Source organism: Entelurus aequoreus, unplaced genomic scaffold (assembly GCF_033978785.1).
Source record: "Entelurus aequoreus isolate RoL-2023_Sb unplaced genomic scaffold, RoL_Eaeq_v1.1 HiC_scaffold_36, whole genome shotgun sequence".
Classification (NCBI taxonomy): domain Eukaryota; kingdom Metazoa; phylum Chordata; class Actinopteri; order Syngnathiformes; family Syngnathidae; genus Entelurus; species Entelurus aequoreus.
Genome location: NW_026907968.1, coordinates 113,501 through 140,019, shown reverse-complemented (window position 1 = coordinate 140,019; position 26,519 = coordinate 113,501). Strand labels below are relative to the sequence as shown.

General features: G+C 40.2%; 1 protein-coding gene across 1 annotated transcript in view; it reads right to left on the bottom strand.

Moving 5' to 3' along the window:
- The window catches only part of LOC133645308 (anoctamin-1-like), a 195,375-nt gene that overhangs the window by 112,864 nt on the left and 55,992 nt on the right, over window positions 1-26,519 (bottom strand). Inside the window, exon 9 of the mRNA XM_062040192.1 lies at window positions 2,777-2,832. Coding sequence (XP_061896176.1) covers window positions 2,777-2,832 — 56 coding nt within the window. The remainder of the gene's footprint in view (window positions 1-2,776; window positions 2,833-26,519) is intronic.

Below are 26,519 nucleotides of genomic sequence, written 5' to 3'. Positions count from 1 at the left end.
GTGCGTCTGCCTCACAATACGAAGGTCCTGAGTAGTCGTGAGTTCAATCCCGGCCTCGAGGTCTTTCTGTGTGGAGTTTGCATGTCCTCCCCGTGGCTGCGTGGGTTCCCTCCGGGTACTCCGGCTTCCCCCCACCTCCAAAGACATGCACCTGGGGATAGGTTGATTGGCAACACTAAATTGGCCCTAGTGTGTGAATGTGAGTGTGAATGTTGTCTGTCTATCTGTGTTGGCCCTGCGAGGAATTGGCGACTTGTCCAGGGTGTACTCCGCCTTCCGCCCGATTGTAGCTGAGATAGGATCCAGCGCCCCCCGCGACCCCGAAAGGGAATAAGCGGTAGAAAATGGATGGATGGATGGATGGGAAATATAAATGCGACACTTTTGTTTTTGCTCCAATTTTTCATGAGTTGAACTCAAAGATGTAAAACTTTTACGATATACACAAAATGCATACATCCTCTGAAATATTGTTCACAAATCTGTCTAAATCTGTGTTAGTGAGCATTTCTTCTTTGCCAAAATAATCCATCCCACCTCACAGGTGTGGCATATCAAGGTGCTGATTTAACAGCATGATTATTGCATAGGTGTGCCTAAGGCTGCCCACAATAAAAGGCCAATCTGAAATGTGCAGTTATCACACAGCACAATGCCACAGATGTCAAATGTTTTGAGGGGGTGTGCAGTTGGCAAGCTGACTGCTGGAATGTCCACCAGAGCTGTTGCCCGTGAATTAAATGTTCATTTCTCTACCACAAGCAGTACATCCAACCAGCCTAACAACCGCCGACCACGTGTAACCACTCCAGCCCAGAACCTCAACATCCAATAGGTGCACCTCCATGATCGTCTGAGACCACCCATTCGGACAGCTGCAGCAACAATTGCTTTGCATAACCAAATAATTTCTAAAGAAACTGTGAGAAACCGTCTCAGGTAAGCTCATCTGCATGCTCGTCGTCCTCATCGGGATTTCAACCTGACAGCAGTTCGTCGTCGTACCCAACTTCAGTGGGCAAATGCTCACATTGGATGGCGTGGCGCGGTTGGGAGAGTGGCCGTGCCAGCAACCTGAGGGTTCCTGGTTCGATCCACACCTTCTACCAACCTCGTCACGTCCGTTGTGTCTTTGAGCAAGACACTTCACCCTTGCTCCTGATGGGTCGTTGTTAGCGCCTTGCATGGCAGCTCCCGCCATCAGTGTGTGAATGTGTGTGTGAATGGGTGAATGTGGAAATAGTGTCAAAGCGCTTTGAGTACCTTAAAGGTAGAAAAGCGCTATACAAGTATAACCCATATAACCCGTGTTCTCTTCACAGATTAATCCAGATTTTCACTGATCAGTGCAGATGGCAGACAGAGTTTGTGGCGTCCTGTGAGAGAGCGTTTTGGTGATGCGTTGCGAATAGAGTGTTCCATGGTGCGTGTGGGCTTATGGTATGGGTATGTTGTAGACAACGAATGCAAGTGCATTTTGTTGATGGCATTTTGAATGTACAGCGATACCGTGACGAGATCCTGGGGCCCATTGTTGTGCCATTCACCTGAAACCATCACCTCATGTTGAAGCATGACAACCCCATGTTGCAAGGATCTGTACCCAATTCCTGGAAGCTGAAATTATCCCAGTTCTTGCATGGCCAGCATACGCACCAGACATGTCACCCATTGAGCATGTTTTGCTGCTAGACTTTTGACAAGAACAAGAACGTTTGATCATATTACGCCTATACTGGTTCACTTGCACTGCTCCTATGAACTTAAGATGTGACATCTGCGGTCCCCTCCAAGGTTTCTCATTGTCATCCCATTGGGTTGAGTTTTTTCCTGCCCTGATGTGGGATCTGAGCCGAGGATGTCGTTGTGGCTTGTGCAGCCCTTTGAGACACTTGTGATTTAGGGCTATATAAGTAAATATTGATTGATTGATTGATTTTGGGATGCTGTGGATCGGCGTATAAGACAGTGTTTTCCAGTTTCTGCCAATATCCAGCAACTTCACACAGCCATTGAAGAGGAGTGGACCGACATTCAGCAGTCTGATCAACTCTATGTGAAGCAGATACAGTATGTTGCACTGCGTGAGGCAAATGGTGGTCACACCAGGTACTGACTGCTTTTCTGGTAGAGAAATGAACATTCATTTCTTGGGCAACAGTTCTGGTGGACATTCCTGCAGTCAGCATCCCAACTGCAGACCCCAACAAAAATTGTGACATCTTTGGCATTGTGCTATGTGATAAAACTGCACATTTCAGATTGACATTTTATTGTGAGCAGCCTAAGGCACACCTGTGCAATAATCATGCAGCTTAATCAGCATCTTGATATGCCACACCTGTGAGGTGGGATGGATTATCTTGGCAAATAATAAGCGCTCACTTATACAGATTTAGACAGATTTGTGAACAATATTTGAGAGGAATAGGTCTTTTGTGTATATAGTAAAAGTTTTAGATCTTTGAGTGCTGCGTTCATATTTTTGTTCAGTATATTATTTACTCCACTTTTTTTGGCCAAAAACAATGTACGTAGCATTGAATGCCACAAATGATTTACAATTTACTTCAGTTACTTGCTAAAAACACTTTCAGTTCTATAATCTATTGTCAAAGTATCAGATTTGGACTTGGAATCATATCGGATCTGAAGCCAAACAATCAAATTCGGAAACGGGGGCCAAAAATGCTGATCGGGACATCCCTTCTTAAATTATTTTTCTATTATAGATGGTTTTACTACAGATGTTTTTCATATTGATGTTGATACTCACATCATGAGGAGGATAAGCAGATGTATAAACACCATTGGCAAGCAGACTGGTAATCCCTGTGGAAATCATTCATCAATATTACATTCAAAAACACAAATAAATGGAAGGTCAAACAAAAAATATATATATATATTTTTAAATGTTTTACAACTGTGAATTTTGCATCACATCAGTGGTATGTGTTTAATCAGCTGCTGTCTCTTATAAAATTTAAACAGCAGCAAACAATTTTCAATAGAAAGAAGAACTGCAGATCCACAATGTTTATATTCCCTCACCATTCTTAACATGGCAATTGCTTCGTTTGTCAATATTAACATACAAATACTATGTAAAAAGACACTAAATGCTGTTAGGTGGGTCAGGGAATGAGTTTGAGGGGAGACAACGTGCCCATGCCTAAAATTGGTCTTGTTTCTCGATGTGTTGGCAACTCAGCAATGAGGTGTGTTAAGGACAGATAGGAAACAGAGTTAAGACAACTGAACCACTTTGTGGATTGGTGCAGTAATTGATTTTATCAGTAATTTGGGTGGCAAGTGGCACAAATGTATTCAAAACTAATTGACGTAATTTAACAAGGCAAACTTCACATACATACAAAAATATACTGTAACTCTGGCGTATGCATACACCCTCATGCGTAGGATGACGGTTAAATATATAGGTTCAGCAGGCGGCCCAGGATGAATACTAGTGTAATGAGATTGATATTTTCCAGTTTTTCTCTGTTTATTTTCATAAACTTGGCATCGCTAAGCCTATTTTAGGGAGAGTTCAACACACACATAATAATAATAATGGATTAGATTTTATATCGCGCTTTTCTATTGTTAGATACTCAAAGCGCTCACAGAGAAGTGGGAACCCATCATTCATTCACACCTGGTGGTGGTAAGCTACATTTGTAGCCACAGCTGCCCTGGGGTAGACTGACGGAAGCGAGGCTGCCAGTTTGCGCCTACGGCCCCTCCGACCACCACCTACCATTCATTCATCATTCATTTCACCGGTGTGAGCGGCACAGGGGGCAAAGGGTGAAGTGTCCTGCCCAAGGACACAACGGCAGCGATTTTTTGGATGGTAAGAGGCGGGGAGCGAACCTGCAACCCTCAGGTTTCTGGCACGGTTGCTCTACCCACTACGCCACGCCGTCCCTATATAAAGTGGTCACAATATGAGTTTCAATAAATATTAATATAACCTGTCAATATTTATGACAGGTTATTTACATAATCATACATTTTTTAGTGTCCATTCACGTTATAGTATAAAGGTGGAGAGATCATCTTTATCCAATCCATTTCACTTGTAGTCAGGAACACACATATCACCAATAATCCAGGTCCCCTTTTCCGTGCATCCCATAGTGTGTCATTATTCAATTATTCCATTTGTTCGTAAAGGGCTGTATTCTCCCATTTGTTTAGGTGAAAAAGTTGCCATTCTCCCCCTCACCTTAAGTCGGCCACTGCGCACCTTCATCCAAGATGCGCACTCTGGGTAACACAACCCTTAAAGGGCAACTGCACTTTTTTTTTAAAATTTTACCCATCGTTCACAATCATTATGAGAGACAAGAAGACAAAAGGTTTTTTTTTTTTTTTTTGCATTCAAACATGTAAAAATCGTCTAGTTCTTGGTAGCTAGCAATGTAGCAATCAATTCTACATCTAAATCACTTAAAAAATGCATTAAAAAAACCTGAACAATACTTTATTCGGTAACCTGTATAATAAAACAAACTGTAGCAACATTGGTATTGTAAGAGCGAACACTGAGTAACACTTTTTCTCGCGTACTAACACACTGATGTGCAAAGGTATATATAAGCCGTAAAAGCCAACTACAGAAAAAGATAAGATAGCTTATACATCAGCATGAAATGCGTTTGAGTTTGTAATGCACAACACAATGCGATAAGACATCAATCTGTACTGACTGAAAAACATGACCAATCATATTACTGTATCTGTAAAGTATTAGCCCACATTTCATGTTTTCTTTGTACACAGCTAGCTCGATAGCGTATGCTGCATGTATCATGATCAACAGTATAGTGACCCACTCGATGGGCAGTTGTCCGTTTGGTCAAGCTGTTGATTTGGGCACTCTATTAATTCGGCATAGCTTGGCTCAAAAGTTCCAGATTTGCAGAGTGACCATGTCGCACTCTCTTCTCGGCTTCAGTCTGCTCCAACGTTTCAGCCTCTTCTTCATGCTCACTTATATAAGCAGCAGTTCATCCTGCGTATATTTAGTTTCAAAACGATATGGTTGTGAATCCTCATTTGTCCAAAAATAGATGTCTTTGTTGTCTATTACAAAGTCTGCCATGACTAGAAAACACACTTGCGCTTGATTCAAGGAGTAGGAACATATTTGTTGTGGGAAGTCGGAAGTGTGCTGCTAGAGAAACGGAAATAAATGCACCGAATAACTAGTTCCGGCTGTGCATAAAAATGACCAAAATACCGTAAACATTGTACATATTACATTTTGTTATAATCGTGTCTGTTATTACATTATATATAGATTTGTAGCGTGTGTATAAAACGTTGACGGAGGGTTTTGAAGTGATTTTGGAGGCATTTCACCGTTGTGACTCCTATTAGCTGCATCTTGCAATCGCTAATCATCTTTAAAATACTTTAAAAAAAAAAGATTGTGAACAATAGGGCAAAATTCCCAAAAAAGTGCAGTTCCCCTCTAAAGGTGGGCGTTCCCAGTGAAATCTGGCTTTACGCGTATTCTCCCATCGGCTTAAGTATTTTTGCCCCTACACACTTCTGATGCTGCAGCGACCCGGGCAGGTGAAACATTATATTTCACTTGAAGCTCAAAAACATTTTACACCACTTGTAATAAAATGATAAGAGACTTCCAAAAAGCTATCAAATCTGTTCTGATCACTGTATTTGGAGACACCTGGAATCATCCATTGAGATAAGGATAACAAAAAAAACCTCATTAATGCCACTGTAAATTAACAACCAAAAATCGAAATGCATATTCTTTACTTGCAGTATAAAATCGATAAAAAGGGCGCAACAATGATATAAAACATGTTTTGGCCTTCCTGAGGCGTTCATGAGGCCATCCTTGAACTGTGTGACTATTTAATATAAATAGTGTCAATCAGATATCATAAAATGGACAAAGAGATTTCCAATAATCGCTTTATTGAACACTTACGATTAACAAACATTTAAAAAGCATTATAACAGAAACGTTTTATCAATTTCAATCAATGGATTCGATTTATTTTTTTGACAGTTCTTAGCTGTCACTCACAGACTACTAAACTACAGCATTGGACTACAATGACTAGAGATGGGAATAGAAAATCGGTTCTTGTTCAGAACCGGTTCCCAGTGTATCAATTTCTTGGAATTGCTTGCCATTTATTTAAACGGTTCTCTTATCGTTCCTCCAGGGTGGGGATGACGTTGCGTAGTGACGTAAGATTTCAAAATGCCGGTGCAACAAACGCTGTTTAGTTGACTACAATTTACAAGAAAAGATGGCAACAGTGCTACTGGTAATAATTATAAGGCTGCTCGTTCACCAAGAGAAGGACATTCGAGCAATATGCTGAAACATTTGAAAACACAGAATGCAATAATTATAAATGAAAGTCGCATTTTGAACTGCTCCGATCTCATCCCAGCAGCAGTAACGCTAGCACGTCACCTGAATATAACAGGTACTTACTGGCACCGTCTATCATGTTATCATGCCTTCTCATTTGGATGAGCATGACGAGAGACAGATTTTGACTGGCTCCGAGGCAGCCAGTACTCGCTCCAGTTCACATCTGTTGCTAGACAAATGTCATCGGGCAGCAACTAGGTTTCAAAAGTTTTAATTTTCGGTAGGTGGATTTTCAATTGTAATTGCATGTTTTCCTGCAACCAGAATTTCTCTCAGTCGTTATGTTATTTAGGTCAAACTAATAAAATTTGAATATTGCGTAAAAGTCCATTCATGTCTGCAGTTTAACTTTGAATGTGAAACAACTCTGTGATATTAACTGTCTTTCTTTGTTATAATTAAAAACATCATGGCTTAGTTTTTGAAATCTTACATTTTCTGAAATTGTCATAAACTGTAAGTCATAATCATCAAAAATAAAGGCTTGACATAACTCACTTTGCATGTAATAACTTAATATTGCATGTTACATTCTTATGTAATTTGCACATGATTAAATTCTACAGAAGAATGTTAATTTATTATATTTAGTCACAAAAGTTTTTTGTTTTTTTTCCTACAATGTGCCTTACTGTCGGCTTTGTTAGGTCTCTTACCTCTAAACTAAACAAAATTGATGCTAATCCACCTTTTTTGATCTCTTTTGTTCCAAATATGAATCGAAAAGAGAACTGTTAAGGAACCGAATCGTTAAATCGAAAGTGGAATCGAAACCGGAATTTTTAAAAATAAATTCCAATCCCTAACAATGGCGGACATATGGAGATGTCCGCTGATGCCACACTTGGGAAACATGTCAAAAGTTGGGCAAATTCCAAACAGCTCATTTGGAGAAAGCATGAAAGAAGGCAAGATTGTTTTAGGAATACAGCCGCCATGCCTCTATGTTTTGAATAACATTTTTCAGGAATTATTCAGATCCCAAATACACAAAAACAGGTTTCAATGGGTAAGAAAATGTAATTTTAGTTTTACTAGGTCCCCCTTTAAGTATATGTTAAAAAAAGATTGTAATCATACAAAAATATGGTCATAACAAAGTTTAAAATAGACAAATATTAATATTTATTTCATGGTTTTATTATTCTTTTTTCTTTGTCTTTTTTTCTATCATGAAAAGTGAGGCTCTGCTTCACCTGTCAACCCCAACCGCTCATTCCTGGTTAGAAAAACTCCATGTTACATGTTTTTCACAAAGCATAAAATAATGAGTCATGGCAAAGTCTGCTTTATAAGTAATGAACCTCCCTTAATTCATGACTTAAGCACAAGTGCCTCACAGGATGAGAATGTCCGGAGCTGGATAGGACAATATGAATAAGAGAAACGATTGCAGGGGGTGAAGGGGTTTTTTTTAAATGGGGAAATTATTGCATTTTAATATTTATTAATGCACTATTGGACTGTTGTTGTTTATGCACTGGGAAGAGAATAATCCATCATAATTGTGTTGTTCACTTGCTGATCAATAACATCATCCTGCCACCTGGTTGCACAAAGTTACTAAACAAACTCACAAACACACATTGACTTAATCAATGAGCCTGCGAGCTGTCTAAAAGGAGCAGGTTTGCCTTGTCTACATTTTACATGGTAAGCGGCGTGGTGCAGTGGGTATAGCGGCCCTGCCAGCAACTTGAGGGTTAAAGGTTTGATCCCCACTTCTGCCATCCAAGTCACTGGATGTGTATGAATGCTGGGTGGTGGTCGCAGGGGCCGTAGGCGCAAATTGGCAGCATGCTTTTGTCAGTCTCCCACAAGGCAGCTGTAGCTATAAATGTAGCTTACCATCATCAAAAGTGTAAATGTAATATATTATTATTAATATTATTTATTGTAGCGGCTGGCTACACGGTGTTAGGCAAATGGCTTTGGCTGGGGGTCGGCAGAAGAGAGATGTGGAAGACTTCTGCCAGAAACTCACAAAATCTGAACGGAATTACTGTGTCACCTGCCAAGAACTCCTGGCAGTGGTGCTCTCTATCAGACACTTTAAATTCTCCCCTTTGTGATTAGGACTGACCAAACTGCCCTCCAGTGGTTAATGACTTTCCGGGAGCCGAAGGGGCAAGTCGCCAGGTGGTTGAAAGAGCTACAAGGATACGACTTTGAAATAGAACATCGGCCAGGTGCTCGCCACTCCAATGTGCACGGTCTCGCGCGCCGACCGTGTGCAGAAGACGGATGTCGTTACTGCAAGCGCAGGGAAGCACGGGAACGAGAGCGGCGGGCAGAGGGCGCCGAGTGTGCTACCGTCAGTCGGGCTGACAATGTTGTCTGCAGGGAACAACAGACTGTGACGAACGCTGAGTGGAGGTACGCGCAGGAGGGCGACACAGATCTTCAGCCTGTCTTGCAGTGGGTAGAAGCTCGGCAGCGCCCGCCATCGGAAGCAGTGGCACCGTTCTCCAAGGGCCTATGGGGACACACTGCGGGTGTCCCAAGGCGTGCTGCAGCGAGCATTTAAGACAGCGGCCACGGGGGACGAACAGTGGCAGGTGGTGGTGCCGAAAGGACTGCAAGGGGCAGTGCTTAAGGCAGTGCATGGGGCAGGTGGGTCTGGACATCTCGGGGCAGAAGAGAAATGTAGAAGACTTCTGCCGCCCCTGTGACCCCTGCGTTGCCCGCAAAGGCCCCGCTCACAGGCACCACTCCAACAGTTCTCAGTGGGGTGCGCCATGGACAGGATGGGAATTGACATCACAGGGCTGTACCCACGGTCTGACGAGGGGAACCGCTATGTCGTCTCTGCCATAGACTATTTCACTAAGTAGCCAGGAGGCGGCGACCATCGCTGATGCCCTGGTGGAGGGCATGATAAGTTGATTTGGCGTCATAGCGTCCCTTCACATTGACTGAGGCACAAACTCTGAGTCCCGGGTGTTTGCGGCCTTGTGCGAGCGCCTGGGCATCCACAAAACCCGCACTACCCCACTGCACCCTCAGAGCGATGGGTTTGTTCGCCATTGTCACCTACCGCCACCATCGTGACTGGGACAAACACCTGCCGCTGGTGCTGATGGCATGTCGCTCTGCTGTCCAGGAATCGAGGTGTGCACACCAGCGCTTCTCATGCTAGGGAGAGAGATGCGCACACCAGCAGAGCTGACCTTTGGCCGCCCACCTGATGCCCCTGCCTTCGCTGCAGGGCCAGAGTGCGCCAGGAAATTACAGGACCGACTGGACTCAGCCCACAGTTTCGTGAAACAAAAGCGCTACTATGACGTGACGACTCGAGGAAGGGACTTCGCGCCAGGCGAGTTGGTCTAGGCTTAAAATGCGATTCGGAAGAAGGGCCGCAGTCCCAAGCTGGACAGCAAATGGACAGGGCCCTGTAGGATACTCCAGAAGCTGAGAGAGGTTGTTTATCGTGTCCAGCTGCCCCCCGGGGAAGGAAGGTGGCCCTCCACAGGAACAGACTCACCCTTTACCGGGGGTCCCCCTCCCCCTGCCTCAGATATACAGGTGATCTCTATCTTGCCCGCTCAGCGCCATTCCCAATTCCCCGCTTACGCCCCAGGGGGAACCAATTTTCACACCCCTTTTGTCCCCTGCCCCTTCCAGCTCCCTATATATACTGAAGACTTGTACTGAAGACACATTGTGTTGTACTTTTAAGTGCAATCACAATGAAGTCCATTCCATTGTCATCAGAGCAAAGAGGAGACCCACACCCACTCTGTGCAAAGCTGCCGCTGTTTCTGCCTTGGTTGAGGTGTAAATGTTGCATCACTGTCACGCTTCAAATAAAAGCAAACTGATCATTCATATCAATGAGCCAGTCAATTGATTTGTGGATATCTGAACCTTTCAGTCTTTTGATACAATGTGATACTCTACCACAAAGTAGAACAAATAAAAATACAAAAATAAAAATCAACAGAATAAAATATACATGATACATTTAATGATACATCTTTTCACAGTGCAAGGCTTACATCTGCATTGAATCATATTGCATCGAATCACATTGAATCGTAATGTTTTAAAAATTATTGTTAGTGAATCGTATCATGCATCGGGATTCTTATCGGATTCCCATTCAAGGTAGAAATGCAAATATATTAAGGGTGTGAATCTTTGGGTGTCCCACGATTCGATTCACTATCGATTATTGGGGTCACGATTTGATTCAAAATCGATTTTCTTTCAATTCAACACGATTCTCGATTTAAAAACGATTTTTTTCCCGATTCAAAACGATTCTCTATTCATTCAATACATATGATTTCAGCAGGATCTACCCCAGTCTGCTGACATGCAAGCAGAGTAGTACCTTTTTGTAAAAAGCTTTTATAATTGTAAAGGACAATGTTTTATCAACTGATTGCAATAATGTAAATTTGTTTTAACTATTAAATGAACCAAAAATATGACTTATTTTATCTTTGTGAAAATATTGAACACAGTGCTTGCGATGCAAGTGTAAGCCACTGTGACACTATTGTTCATTTTTATTTATTTTTATAAATGTCTAATGATAATGTCAATGAGTGATTTTTAATCAGTGCTATGTTGAAATTGTAACTAATATTGATACTGTTGTTGATAATATTCATTTTCGTTTCACTACTTTTGGTTTGTTCTGTGTCGTGTTTGTGTTTCCTTTCAATTGCTCTGTTTATTGCAGTTCTGAGTGTTGCTGGGTCAGGTTTGGTTTGGGAATTGGATTGCATTGTTATGGTATTGCTGTGTATTGTTTTGTTGGATTGATTAATTAAAAAAATAAAATAAAAATGTTTCAATAAATAAATTAAAAAATAGATTTTTAAAAAATGAGAATCGATTCTGAATTGCACAACGTGAGAATCGCGATTTGAATTCGAATTGATTTTTTCCCACACCTCTAATATATATATATAATATAGTGGGTACGGGGCAGCACGGTGGAAGAGGGGTTAGTGCGTCTGCCTCACAATACGAAGGTCCTGAGTAGTCGTGAGTTCAATCCCGGCCTCGGGATCTTTCTGTGTGGAGTTTGCATGTCCTCCCCGTGACTGCGTGGGTTCCCTTCGGGTACTGCGTCTTCCTCCCACCTCCAAAGACATGCACCTGGGGATAGGTTGATTGGCAACACTAAATTGGCCCTAGTGTGTGAATGTGAGTGTGAATGTTGTCTGTCTATCTGTGTTGGCCCTGTGATGAGGTGGCGACTTGTCCAGGGTGTACCCCGACTTCTGCCCAATTGTAGCTGAGATAGGCTCCGGCGCCCCCCGCGACCCCGAAGGGAATAAGCGGTAGAAAATGGATGGATGGATAGTGGGTACGGAGAGTATTTAAACCCCTTTACATTGTTCACTCTTTGTTTCATTGCAGCTATTTGCTAAAATCGAAAAAGTTAATCGTATTTGTCATTAATATACATTCAGCACCTCATCTTGACAGAAAAAAACAGAAATGTATTATAATATAAACACTGAAATATCACAGCGCCATTCGTATTCAGACCCTGAATTAATTAACGTGGACCCCGAAACCAGCTGGACTCCAATGAAGGAGCAGAACCATGTCAAGGAGGATCTGAAGAAATGGACAATATGCGAGTTAAATATGAGTGTCATAGCATAGGGTCTGAATACTTATGACCATATGATATTTTATTTTTTTAATACATTTGCAAACATTTCTACATTTCTGTTTTTTCTGTCAAACTGGGGTGCTGAGGGTAAATTACTGAGAAATCTATACATGTATATATATATATATATATATATATATATATATATATATATATATATATATATATATATATATATATATATATATATATATATATATATATATATATACATATATATATATACATATATATATATATATATATATATATATATATATATATATATATATATATATATATATATATATATATATATATATATATATATATATACATACATATATATGTATATACATTTATATATACATACATACATACAGTATATACATACATATATATATACACATATACATACACATATGTACATACATAAACACATACATATGTATATATATATATATATATAAATATATGTAAGTATGTATGTATAAACTGTATATATACATACACTATATTGCCAAAAGTATTTGGCCACCTGCCTTGACTCGCATACGAACTTGAAGTGCCATCTCATTCCTAACCCATTGGGTTCAATATGATGTCGGTCCACCTTTTGCAGCTATTACAGTTTCAACTCTTCTGGGAAGGCTGTCCACAAGGTTGCGGAGTGTGTTTATAGGAATTTTCGATCATTCTTCCAAAAGCGCATTGGTGAGGTCACACACTGATGTTGGTTGAGAAGGCCTGGATCTCAATCTCCGTTCTAATTCATCCAAAAGGTGTTCTATCGGGTTCAGATCAGGACTCTGTGCAGGCCAGTCAAGTTCATCCACACCAGACTCTGTCATCCATGTCTTTATGGACTTTGCTTTGTGCACTGGTGCACAGTCATGTTGGAAGAGGAAGGGGCCCGCTCCAAACTGTTCCCACAAGGTTGGGAGCATGGAATTGTCCAAAATGTTTTGGTATCCTGGAGCATTCAAAGTTCCTTTCACTGGAACTAAGGGGCCATGCCCAACTCCTGAAAAACAACCCCACACCATAATTCCTCCTCCACCAAATTTCACACTCGGCACAATGCAGTCCGAAATGTACCGTGTGTAACCGAAATGTAACCTCCAAACCCAGACTCGTCAATCAGATTGCCAGATGGAAAAGCGTGACTCCAGAGAACGCGTCTCCACTGCTCTAGAGTCCAGTGGCGAAGTGCTTTACACCATCCTATGACAGTTCCACGCTGGGAATCACTGAGCTCTTAAGAGCGGCCCATTCTTTCACAAATGTTTGTAGAAACAGTCTCCATATCTAAATACTTGATTTTATACACCTGTGACCGGGCCAAGTGATTAGGATCTGATTCTGATTCTGATCATTTGCATGGCGGGCTAACACATACATATATATATACAGTATATATTGACGGAGAGATATATATACATATATATATATATATATATATATATATATATATATATATATATATATATATATATATATATATATATATATATATATATATATATACATATTTAAGAGTTATTTCTTTCTATAGTCATATTTGAAATAACTACTGTTTTCCATTTGTACTATTTCTATTTTTTCTCCATCTCATGTAGATGGTGCACTGTGAGTTACCTTGAGCTTGGGAATGTGGGGAGTAAAAGTACTCCTTTTTTATCTCATCCTGTCTCATCCAGAGTACGACAATGGACTTGTGTATTCCTTCTGAAGGGTGGGGGCTATTGGCATATTGAAGAAGAGAGCGCTTCCGTAAGAGTTTTAGATCAACTTGGCGACGCGATTTGAATGTGTTGTTTTTAGGTTGGTCTCTCCAAAGCTTTGGAATAAATTGCAAAATACCTATTCTGTTGGGGTCATCACTCATACTCAGCATATATGTCATTAGAAAGAACTTGGGATTGACCAGTAACTTAAATTCCCTTGGAGGAACATCTGGTCCAAACGCAACAACTTATTTATATATATATATATACATATATATATATATATATTATTTTTAGGATTGTACGGTATACTGGTACTAGTAAAGTACTGCATTACTAATGAATCATAAACCGTCCTATACCGCCTCAAAAAAACACTGCTTCCCTTTTTTTTTTTAAGTAACGGGCATGACGGCGCACATTTTGGCTTAAAAACTAACGATAAAGGTGTAGCTATAACACTAAAACGCCACTATACAAGAGGTGCTTTAAACATGGCTAGTTAGCTAGAAGCTAACGTCCATTCGCTGTCTACAGTGTTTTAGCTACTTCTAAATCACTAATCCTTGCCTCCATGGTGACAAATGAAGTATGTTTCTTACAAATATCATACCTGCAGGATGAAGAATAGCTAAACATGCTTCACTACACACCCTAGGAGGATACAATAGCTGACAGGCTAGCGCTCCTCAATGTAAACAAATGCCATGGGTGGATCTATGCCTGACATCCACTCTAATGATACCAAGTACAAATGTACAAAAGCGTATCTAGTCGATACTTCAATGATTTACATCAATATTTTTTTTATAATCGCAAAATCTTTTTTCCTTTTTTAAAATGTATATTGTTGCGCTTGTAGCGTGAAAGCAAGACAACTTGAAGTATCGTTTGACACACAAAAACTTGTGCGTTGTTTATTCCTCCAAAACTAGAATGAACGCCAACATCACACACAATCAAAAATGGCGGTCAAAATTGTTCTTCGATTGCAATAAAAACATATGTTTAATGGACGTAACATTTTTTGTTAAGATAAAGCCAATAATGTATTTTTTGTGGTACCCTTTATTTAGAAAAGTATCGAAATACATTTTGGTACCGGTACCAAATTATTGGTATCGGGACATATATGTATATATATATATATACATATATATATATATATATATATATATATATATATATATATATATATATATATATATATATATATATATACACTACCGTTCAAAAGTTTGGGGTCACATTAAAATGTCCTTATTTTTCAATGAAGATAACTTTAAACTAGTCTTAACTTTAAAGAAGTACACTCTATACATTGCTAATGTGGTAAATGACTATTCTAGCTGCAAATGTCTGGTTTTTGGTGCAATATCTACATAGGTGTATAGAGGCCCATTTCCAGCAACTATCACTCCAGTGTTCTAATGGTACAATGTGTTTGCTCATTGGCTCAGAAGGCTAATTGACGGTAGTGTATATATATATATATATATATATATATATATATATATATATATATATATACATATATATATATACAATACCGTTCAAAAGTTTGGGGTCACCCAATCAATTTTGTGGAATAGCCTTCATTTCTAAGAACAAGAATAGACTGTCGAGTTTCAGATGAAAGTTCTCTTTTTCTGGCCATTTTGAGCGTTTAATTGACCCCACAAATGTGATGCTCCAGAAACTCAATCTGCTCAAAGGAAGGTCAGTTTTGTAGCTTCTGTAACGAGCTAAACTGTTTTCAGATGTGTGAACATGATTGCACAAGGGTTTTCTAATCATCAATTAGCCTTCTGAGCCAATGAGCAAACACATTGTACCACTAGAACACTGGAGTGATAGTTGCAAGGAAATGGGCCTCTATACACCTATGTAGATATTGCACCAAAAACCAGACATTTGCAGCTAGAATAGTCATTTACCACATTAGCAATGTGTATTTCTTTAAAGTTAAGACCAGTTTAAAGTTATCTTATAAATAAATGATAAATGGGTTATACTTGTATAGCGCTTTTCTACCTTCAAGGTACTCAAAGCGCTTTGACAGTATTTCCACATTTACCCATTCACACACACATTCACACACTGATGGCGGGAGCTGCCATGCAAGGCGCTAACCAGCAGCCATCAGAGGCAAAGGGTGAAGTGTCTTGCCCAATGACACAACGGACGTGACTAGGAAGGTAGAAGGTGGGAATTAAACCCCAGTAACCAGCAACACTCCGATTGCTGGCACAGCCACTCTATCAACTTCGCCACGCCGTCCCTTCATTGAAAAGTACAGTGCTTTTCCTTAAAAAATAAGGACATTTCAATGTAACCCCAAACTTTTGAACGGTAGTGTATGTATATATATATATATATTTTTTTTTTTTTAGAGGGGAGATTAGTGTTGTTCTCGTCAACGATGACGATGACGAAATCATTTCGTTGACGCCACTTTTTTTCATGACGATAACGAGACGGTGACGAGATAAACATGTCTCTCTGATGACGAAAACATGACAAGACGTGTGTGAGTTTTCGTTGACGAGACGAGAACGGACGAAAATGTTAGTGGGTAATTTGTCAGAAGTTTAAAATGCATGACATTTCTGTTTATTGTGTGTGTCAATTAAAACCTACAAAGTATCTGCTGCTGCCTACAGGCTGTAGGCAGCAGCAGATAGAATGCAGCAGCCTGCAGGTTGTTACTCATCAGGCAATGGACCGTGATGGCAGCGGCAGTTTCAACACAGGGGCTCGGCGGTCGCAAACGTAGAGACGACATATGGGTGTATTTTAAATATAACCCAGCAGATAATAAAACAGAGTGTATTGTGAAGGAAGACGGTGACAAATGTGGCCACAAAATATGCGGAAAAAATACGACCAACCTTAAGCGGCACCTTAAGGCTCGCCACAAGGATATTTTTTCGAAGGTAAGTTACAAATGCTGTTAACATAATCGATAAATGTCATAGTAAGCAATTACATTAGTACGTTTTCCACATACTCCTGGCGCAAATTGGCTGCTAACTTCAGGCTAAAGTTAGCTTTCGTTACGCTAACGTCAATTCATTATGTGTGTGTTACTTTAGCAGCATGTTTAGCCATGTTTACATTCAGTGACGGTGTGGTTATCTCTTTGTGAGTACGTTCTGTCAGCACGTAACTTGATATGTTAAACAGGTCGAGTTACTGTTATACGTAGAGTCTGCTAGCTTTAGCCTAAAAGCCACAAGTGACGTTGTGCAGCCCCTACCAGGACCTGTGCGTTTACGTTTACAGTAAAGTTGGGACATGCACGCGCGCACACACACACACACACACAACAGTACAGAATGAAAGATCAGAAAGCTTTAGTACAGGGTCAGTTAATAAGCTATGTATTTTTGTTCTGCTTGTTTGATAGAAATTACGAGTGTTTACGGTATTTACAGGGTGGTCTATTTTGTTCCAAAAACTTAAGAACATGATTGTTTCATACTTTCAAGTATGTACAGTATAACTCTCTGGTATAACAAACAACCTACCTCACTGTACCTCAGGAATTAATTGATTATTGTATTACATGGTTTGCATAAATTAAAGAGAGTGGGGTTGTATGATATCTGTTGTAATTGCACTGGCAGACAGGGCCAAGTTGAGCATATGTGTTCCTCATCCATCACTCATATTTTGGGCATGTTTATGTTCATTGTACTTTAACAAATTCTGAGAAATAAAGCCACAATTGCTGAAGTAGAATGTTTTTGTTTTTTGGCTTTTTTGGAGTAATGAACTTTGATTCCACTGTTACCACTTTATCTGTGTGTAATACACAATCCTTGGATCAGAAATTTGCTGTTGGGTGGAAACCTTATATGTCTAAAACCATTCCTTTATTGTTATTATTTGTGAAAATAGCAGATCTGCAAGCTTACAATGGGTTGAACTTATAGATCTGCTGCTATTTTCACAACTTATGTGTGACACTGCCCAACAGCAACCTCCAATACTTATTGACCTAAATTAATTTGTTAAAAGACTATACTTATATACTTATATTATACTTTTTATTCTTTTTTTTGGACTAAAACTAGACTAAAACCTTTTTGACTTTTCATCGACTAAAACCCTTTTGAGTTTTCGTCGACTAAAACTGGACTAAAACTATCACATATAAAAGTGACTAAAATGTGACTAAAACTAATAAGCATTTTAGTCCAAAAGCCTAAGACTAAGACTAAATGTAAGATGGTTGTCAAAAACAACATTGGGGGAGATGCTGGAACATTCCCACATACCAAATTCTGCACCATTTTTTCTTCAGTTTATTATTCTGATCTTTTTTCTGACTGATTATCTTCTCACATTTATCAACAATACATATCGATCAAAGATCAAAATGTTCAGCATATTCAGCAAAGTTTTATCTATGGAATATTAGTCACATCCAGCCAGGAAGAAGAAGTTGTTGGAGCATGCATACACACTACATCACATGTAGGTCACATGACAAGCACTGCCTGGATTGATACAGCTTTTTTAAAACAATAATGTTATCTTTTTCATGGATTTCAATTAAGTTCAGAAGGGTTTGTAAAGCTCAATGATTTTTGCTTAACTTAGAAAAAAAGGAGTCACACAGAAAAGTTTGCGTATTAGACTGCCTTCATTCATGACTCAAGTATTTTACCTTACTTACTGTCCGCGAGCTGGTTTGGAGAATATGAGTAAGAGAAATGTGCATCACTTAAAGCGAGTAAAACAAAACCAAGCGAATAGGGCCCTAAGAGCCTTAATTTATTATTGCCAATGAGCGCTTATTGCTACTTTAATGGGATGTGTCTGTGAAATTATGTTCACAAATGTATGAAAAGGTGATCTACGCCTTTATCTTCTCCAGGATGGATTGCTGTAAGTGCTACTCATCATGAGATCCTCTTTCTGTCTTGCCTCTTGGTGAGGGTGGTCGCATTTTTCCCTGCTCCTCCTCCTTCCCGCTTGCTTTCTTGTGTCCTTGTCTTGTCCGAACTTTTTGAAGCCTCTTTTCTTGAGCTGTCCTCAAATCTAAACATCAAAATGAATTTGATCAACTGGACTCTCGACGCAATTGACACAGTCTTTTCGACAAGGAAAAGAGGTTCGGGGGAGCCTGGCTGCCCTGATGGAACCATTGCTGCGGGGTACGTGAGAGATTCCTGGAATACTTGGAGAATCATGTGCCTCTCAGTCCTTTCCATCGAGGACGTGGAAGACATCTACCTATTTGGAGCTGTGATCGCAGGGCATTTGCTGATTGGGCTGGGCATTGCTCTGGTGTATCGTCAAATTCGGAAGACGATGGCAGCCACTCAAGGGGCCAACAGGCTGTTCAACGCAATGGAAGGATTGGGTCGTGCTGTGGGATCACAGACTGGAGCGATTGCTGATTTGAATCGCAAGGTAGATTCCATCTTGATGAAGTTAGAGAAAGAATAAATTGGAATTGTCAGAGCCAGCATACAGAGCAGGAATGTCATTGTTTTGACTGCTCGAAGAAAAAACAACATCTTAATCTACGATTTGACTCCCTCGAATGGCCTTGAGGAACAGGCTGTTTGAAAACACTCCCCTGAGGACTCCTCAAAGATGGACGCTTTTGACCTTTCCCTTTTTTCAAAAGCACCTGGGTCGGACTCTTGAACTCTTGAACTCTTGGGGCCGGCCTCGGCCCATAAAGACAATTCCAACATCTCACCCAAGTTAATTGGGCTTACATGCACGCACACACCCCTCCCCAAATCAACGCCTTCACCACTGCTTAATTCCTCCGGGGTTGTGGGGGCTGAGCAGCGCTCAACAGCAGCTGCCGGCCTCCAAAGTCCTGTTGGATGACTCTGTTGCGAGTTGTTGTGATTACATGTACCATGTTTATGTGTGCCATGCTATGTGAGGTTTTTTTCCTCGGACTCAGTCTGGACCATTCCTGAGGGTCCAGCCTCAGACTGATATTTTTTTTAACTTCCCCCCTTCCCCAATGTCACCTTTTTCCCACCTTTTTAAGGAGCGCCTAAGTGGCTGATCCGTTGGCGGTCCCGTCTTGTCTCCCTGTAACGTATGTCTGCTCTTAGCGGGATTGTGCCGAAAATGTAATTTCAGTTCTTATGTGTCTTGTACATGTTAAGAATGGACAAATAAAGCTCTGAATATATAAGGGGCCTTAAAAAGCTCCACTACATTCAAAACAGCATCTGACAAGAATACAAAATATAACAACATTACATTAACCCTCGAGTCCCTCTGTTAGGACTGAATACAAACAAACTTTGCTGCTCACACACAAATGCCTTTATGGAAATGTACCAGACTACCTTAAAGAACTTCTGGTTGGGCATGGATGGTGAAGGCCCTACTTAGCGGGGGCTCTGTGGAAATGTGAGCTTTTTTTATGTTTTATTGGCCTAAAGATGGCGAACCTCCTCGGCCACTTGTTTTACAAGTACATTTATTTCAAGTCCGGAACAAGATTCTAAGACGGGTGGGGAGGGGGGCTTCTTTGCTAACCTATATGGGCAAGAGGATTTAGATTTTTCCCGACTTTACTCCGGCCGTAGCTCGGAAACAAACTGCCTTTGCTTCAGTAAAGAAAAAGCTACCAACGTGAAGTTTGGACTTCTCTTCCCGGCAATGTGGCGGATCATTTAATCCAACGGCCAGATTTACAGATTTGAGGACCCAATACAGGCAGCAGACTTTGTGGAAAAAAATATCAAAATAGGAGTTGCACCGGACTCAGTCTAAGAGGCACACTAACATGTTTGCTGATCGGTGCTGTCAAGGACTTAAAGGCCTACTGAAACCCACTACTACCAACCACGTAGTCTGATAGTTTATATATCAATGATGAAATCTTAACATTGCAACACATGCCAATACGGCCGGGTTAACTTATAAAGTGCAATTTTAAAATTCCCGCCACACTTCCGGTTGAAAAACTCCTTTGGATATGATTTATGCGCGTGACGTCACAAAAGCAACGGAAGTGGTTGGACCCCATCGGACCCGATAGAAAAGCCTCTTGTTTTCTTCGACAAAATTCCACATTATTCTGGACATCTGTGTTGGTGAATCTTTTGCAATTTGTTTAATGAACAATGGAGACTGCAAAGAAAAACGTTGTAGGTGGGATCGATCGGTGTCTTAGCGGCTAAGTACAATACTATAATATCTGTGATATTTGCAATAGTGTACTGTCTTTAAGGGTTTGGGGAACGCGCATGCGCGAGTGAGTTGGCGGAGAACTTGTGTGTGTGAGCGTGAGTTTTGGCTAACAGCAGCTCGTGTATGTGTGTGCGTTACTTTTTGAACTACAACCAGTTACCGCTTTTTAATAAAGCGATTGAGCAGCGCTTCCTCGTCTGTGTGACTCCTTCTCCACTGCGGGGCATTACAATACTTACAGCAACACAACAAGGACTACTTACTACGCCGAGCCGATGCTTGCCGCCAAACCCACGGATGAAGTCCTTCGTCGTGCCGTTGATCGGCTGTTGATGGGTTTCTATCTTCATTTGAGAACGATGCTACGCGCTAGCTCAGTAGCTAAGTGTGTCACCGATGTATTGTCTTGGAGATAAGTCACTTTAAATGTCCATTTCGCGTGCTCGACTCTCATTTTCAAGAGGATATAGTATCCGAGGTGGTTTAAAATACAAATCCGTGATTCACAATAGAAAAAGGAGAGAGTACATAGTTCTGTTAGGTCTGGTTGCTAAGTTAGCTTCAATGGCGTCGTTAGCACAGCATTGTTAACCTTCGCCAGCCTGGAAATCATTAACCGTGTATTTACATGTCCACGGTTTAATAGTATTGTTGATTTTCTATCTATCCTTCCAGTCAGAGGTTTATTTATTTTGTTTCTATCTTCATTTGAGAACGATGCTATCGCGCTAGCTCAGTAGCTAAGTGTGTCACCGATGTATTGTCTTGGAGATAAAAGTCACTTTAAATGTCCATTTCGCGTGCTCGACTCTCATTTTCAAGAGGATATAGTATCCGAGGTGGTTTAAAATACAAATCCGTGATTCACAATAGAAAAAGGAGAGAGTACATAGTTCTGTGAGGTCTGGTTGCTAAGTTAGCTTCAATGGCGTCGTTAGCACAGCATTGTTAACCTTCGCCAGCCTGGAAAGCATTAACCGTGTATTTACATGTCCATGGTTTAATAGTATTGTTGATTTTCTATCTATCCTTCCAGTCAGAGGTTTATTTTTTTTGTTTCTATATGCAGTTAAAGCACGATGCTATCACGTTAGCTCGTAGCTAAAGCATTTCGCCGATGTATTGTCGTGGAGATAAAAGGCACTGAATGTCCATTTCGCGTTCTCGACTCTCATTTTCAAGAGGATATAGTATCCGAGGTGGTTTAAAATACAAATCCGTGATCCACAATATAAAAAGGAGAGTGTGGAATCCAATGAGCCAGCTTGTACCTAAGTTACGGTCAGAGCGAAAAAAGATACGTCCATCACTGCCTCTCAAGTCGTTCACTGTAACATTCCTCATCTACGAATCTTTCATCCTCGCTCAAATTAATGGGGTAATCATCACTTTCTCGGTTCGAATCTCTCTCGCTCCATTGTAAACAATGGGGAATTGTGAGGAATACTAGCTCCTGTGACGTCACGCTACTTCCGGTACAGGCAAGGCTTTTTTTTATCAGCGAGCAAAAGTTGCAAACTTTATCGTCGATTTTCTCTACTAAATCCTTTCAGCAAAAATATGGCAATATCGCGAAATGATCAAGTATGACACATAGAATGGATCTGCTATTCCCGTTTAAATAAAAAACAATCATTTCAGTAGGCCTTTAAGGACTGCAAATCCCAGGAGCGTAAGATTATATCTGGATACTTGTTAAACTTGTTCTTCCTTACTCAGAGAGTGTTGCTACTGGGTTTGCTCTGGGCTTGTTTTTGTTAACATAACTACTATTTGAGTTTGTAAAAGTCTTGCCTTGCTTATTGATCTTGTTCTGCCTCACTCAGACAGTGTTGTTGCTATGGTTACTCATCGTTCATTTTGTCAAAATAACTACTATTCGAGTGTGTATATAAGAGCTCTTTGCTGATAGTAAGCTGTAACTATATGGCCATTTTTCTTTCTTTCTTTTTTTTGTTTGAACATTGACCTTAGTGCACATCATTTGTTAACGACATGCCACATTTCCAACGCCCACTGTGCAGCTTGTTTTTTTTTACAGCTGCTTAGAGTAGTAGAGTGAAGGTTTTTCTCTTGAGGCGAGAGGATGGACACAGTTCAGAGGATTGCTTCTACAGGAATTTTGGGTTGGGGGCGGGGGTTCAGTTTAGTTTATTTTATTTTTTTAATTCATTATTATTTAATTGTATTTATTATTTTCGAGTTTTGCCACAGTTTCGCATTATTGTGTTCTGTATATTTGTTGATGGCATCATGACATTACCTAATCTAACAACGACATCCGGTGGGTGTGGCATTGTTTTAACTGTAACAGACTTTGTAATCATATAAAGTGAAGTAATATGCTACACCATCTTCGCCATATGGGTGCTTATGTCATCTTTCTACAGGAGACTCATGTTAAACCTGCTGACCACTTGAAGTTGAGACGAAGATGGGTAGGACAGATCTTTAATTTTTCATGTTTGAGTAAATTGAGGGGTGCTGCTATTCTGCTGCATAAATCTCTTCCTTTTGTACTCTCGAACAACATTTCTGATACCAATGGGAGGTATGTTATCGTCACTGGTCAGATTTCAAACACTCCAGTAAAAGTTTATGCCCCCAACTGTGATGATGACACCTTTTACAAACCCCCTTTTCTAAAACTCTGTGATTTGTCAATGTACTATTTAATATTAGGAGGAGACTTTAACTGTTGCTTTGATCCCCAGCTTGATTGCTCATCACCCAAAACTTTTCCACCATCAAGATCAGCTAAGGTTATCCAGTCTTTATTGGAGAATTTTCTCTTTCAGATGTCTGGAGCTTTATGAATCCTATTAAAAGGCAATATTTTTTTTTTCTCACGTCCATCAGACCTTTACCCGTATTGATTACTTTTTAGTTGACAAACAAATTACTTTCATCTATAACTACATACTAATAAAATGCAACTGTTATATCGGATAACGCCAAATGTTTTATGGAATTTAGGGGTGTCAAAAAGATTAGATTTTCGAATTAATCGCGATTCTTATATATATTGTAACAATTCTTAATCAATTGTAAAAAATCAAAAATATATTAAAAAAAAAAAAGTTACTGTCTAGCCACTCAGGCAAATTATATTATTGATGTAAATGTACTCTGTATTTGTCTGCTCAACGTTTTACCCTGAGCTGGATGACTCTTTTAATTAATCTGAACATCCCCTCAGTTCATCAGTCCGCTGCAATTGAACTGGAGAGACCAGTCACTGCTGCAGAACTGAATGTTGCAGCATTATCACTACAAAACAGTAAATCTCCGGGACCGGATGGTTACTCTTCCGGATTTAAAAAATACGTTTTTGCATAAGCTTGCCCCTTTGTTATTGGATATGTACAATGTATCATTTAAATCTGGCCACCTCCCACAAATGCTTAAGCAAGCGTCAGTTTCTCTCCTCTTGAAAAACGACAAAGATCCCTCTTTGTATCATCATATTAGCCTGTTGAATGTGGATTTTAAAATATTGTCTAAACTGCTAGTTTTACGTCTTGACACTATTCTTCCTTCTATTATTAATGCAGCTCAAACAGGGTTCATCCGAAATATGCACTCCTTTTCTAATCTTTAACATATTTTCAATATATTGTACAGTGTGCCTGCTTTCAACCTCCAAGAGGCTGTGATATCACTGAATGCGAAAAAGGCTTTTGACAAGGTGGAGTGGAACTATCTATGTTATGCCCTGGAGAGATTCGGCTTCCGTAATAGTTTTATTTTGTGGGTTAAGCTTCTTTATTCATCCCCAGTAGCCCTGGTCAGGACAAATAATATTCAATCCCAATACTTTTGCCTCTATTGTTCTATGCAGCAGGGCTGTCCTCTCAGCTTATTGCTTTTTGCTCTTGTTATTGAGCCTCTGTCAATACCACTTTAAGCCAATCCGCTTGTTACATGAATATGTGCAGGTGAAAGTCTCTCTCTATGCAGATGACTTCCTTCTATTTGTCTCGGACATCTCCGTCTCGATCCCGGCTGCCTTGAGTACTCTCCAAGCTTTTGGACGTGTGTCTGGTTACAAATTGAACTTGGGTAAAAGTGAAATATTTCCTATAAATTCAGCTGTTAGGAAATGTCCTCTGCCTAATTTTCCCTTTAAAAATGCCTCACATAGTTTCACATACAAGGTCACACATATGCTTGCAGAGCTTTACAAAACCAGCTTTGTTCCATTGTTGTACAAAATCAAGGGAGATTTTAAAGTTAAGTTAAAGTTGAAGTCCCCACGAGAGTCACACACACACTAGGTGTGGTGAAACTATCCTCTGCATTTGACCCATCCGCATGTTCACCCCCTGGGAGGGGAGGGGAGCAGTGAGCAGCAGCGGTGGCCACGCACGGGAATCATTAGGTGATTTAACCCCTAATTCCAACCCTTGATGCTGTGTGCCAAGTAGGAAGGCAATGGGACCCATTGTTATAGTCTTTGAGTCTCAGGGCGGACACTATAACCACAAGGCCACTGATCACTGGTTTTTACCTAGCTACAGTGGCATGTATCAACTCTGTTAAAATGAATGTACTTCCGCAATTTTCCTATCTGTTCCAGTGTATACCACTTTTTCTCCCGCAGTCCTTCTTTCAGATTTTAGACTTCATTTGAAATAAATAGACTCACAGGATATGTGAACAATATTTGCAAAGACCCAAATCATCTGGAGGATTGGCACAACCAGACTTAAGGTTTTACTATTGGGACACTAACATTAGAATTCTTAAATATTGGTTGCATTTGATCCCCCTCTGTTATGGCTGATTATGAAGGCTAACTCAATCTTAGGGCTCTCGTTCACTCTCCCATCCACACTTCTACCTCTACTTTTTGTGAACATTTTAATCATAAGAACCTCATTTAGTATGTGGGTTCAGTTTAAGTGCTATTTTGGTTTACAGACTATTTTTAGTCTGGCACCTATCACTGCTAATCATGCTTTCCCTCCCACTCTTTTAAGTTGGTCAAGTCTGGGGATCAACAACATTGAAGATTTATACATTACCAACACTTTTTCCTCTTTTCTGCAAGTAATACATTTTCACTCCCTAAACAACACTTTTTTAGATATCTGCAGTTTTGTTCGTAATGCTTTCCCTAGGTTTTCCAGATTTACCAACTTTGGGAGCAGGATTTGGGTATAAGTCTTTCTGGGTGTAGCTGGACAGAGATCTTGAGTCGAGTTCATGAGCCTTATTCAATGCAAGCTAATGCATCATACTTGTTATACCACGATTCAATTAGCGAAGATATATGATGGCATATCTGTGTTATGTGATCAGTGTAAACCGGCTCCAGCTAACTTAATACATATGTTTTGGCTTTGCCCATCCCTGAACAGCTATTGGCAAAATTGTTTAACACTTTGTCAGTGGTCACTGGCAAAAGGATTGAACCAAATTCTCTAAGTGAACTATTTGGGGTGGCACCTCAGTCATCTACCCTTAACAAATCCAAAAATAATATTTTAGCATTCACTACTTTGTTGACTAGAAGACTTATTGTGTTAAATTGGGAGGCAACAGCACCTCCTAGCCACAC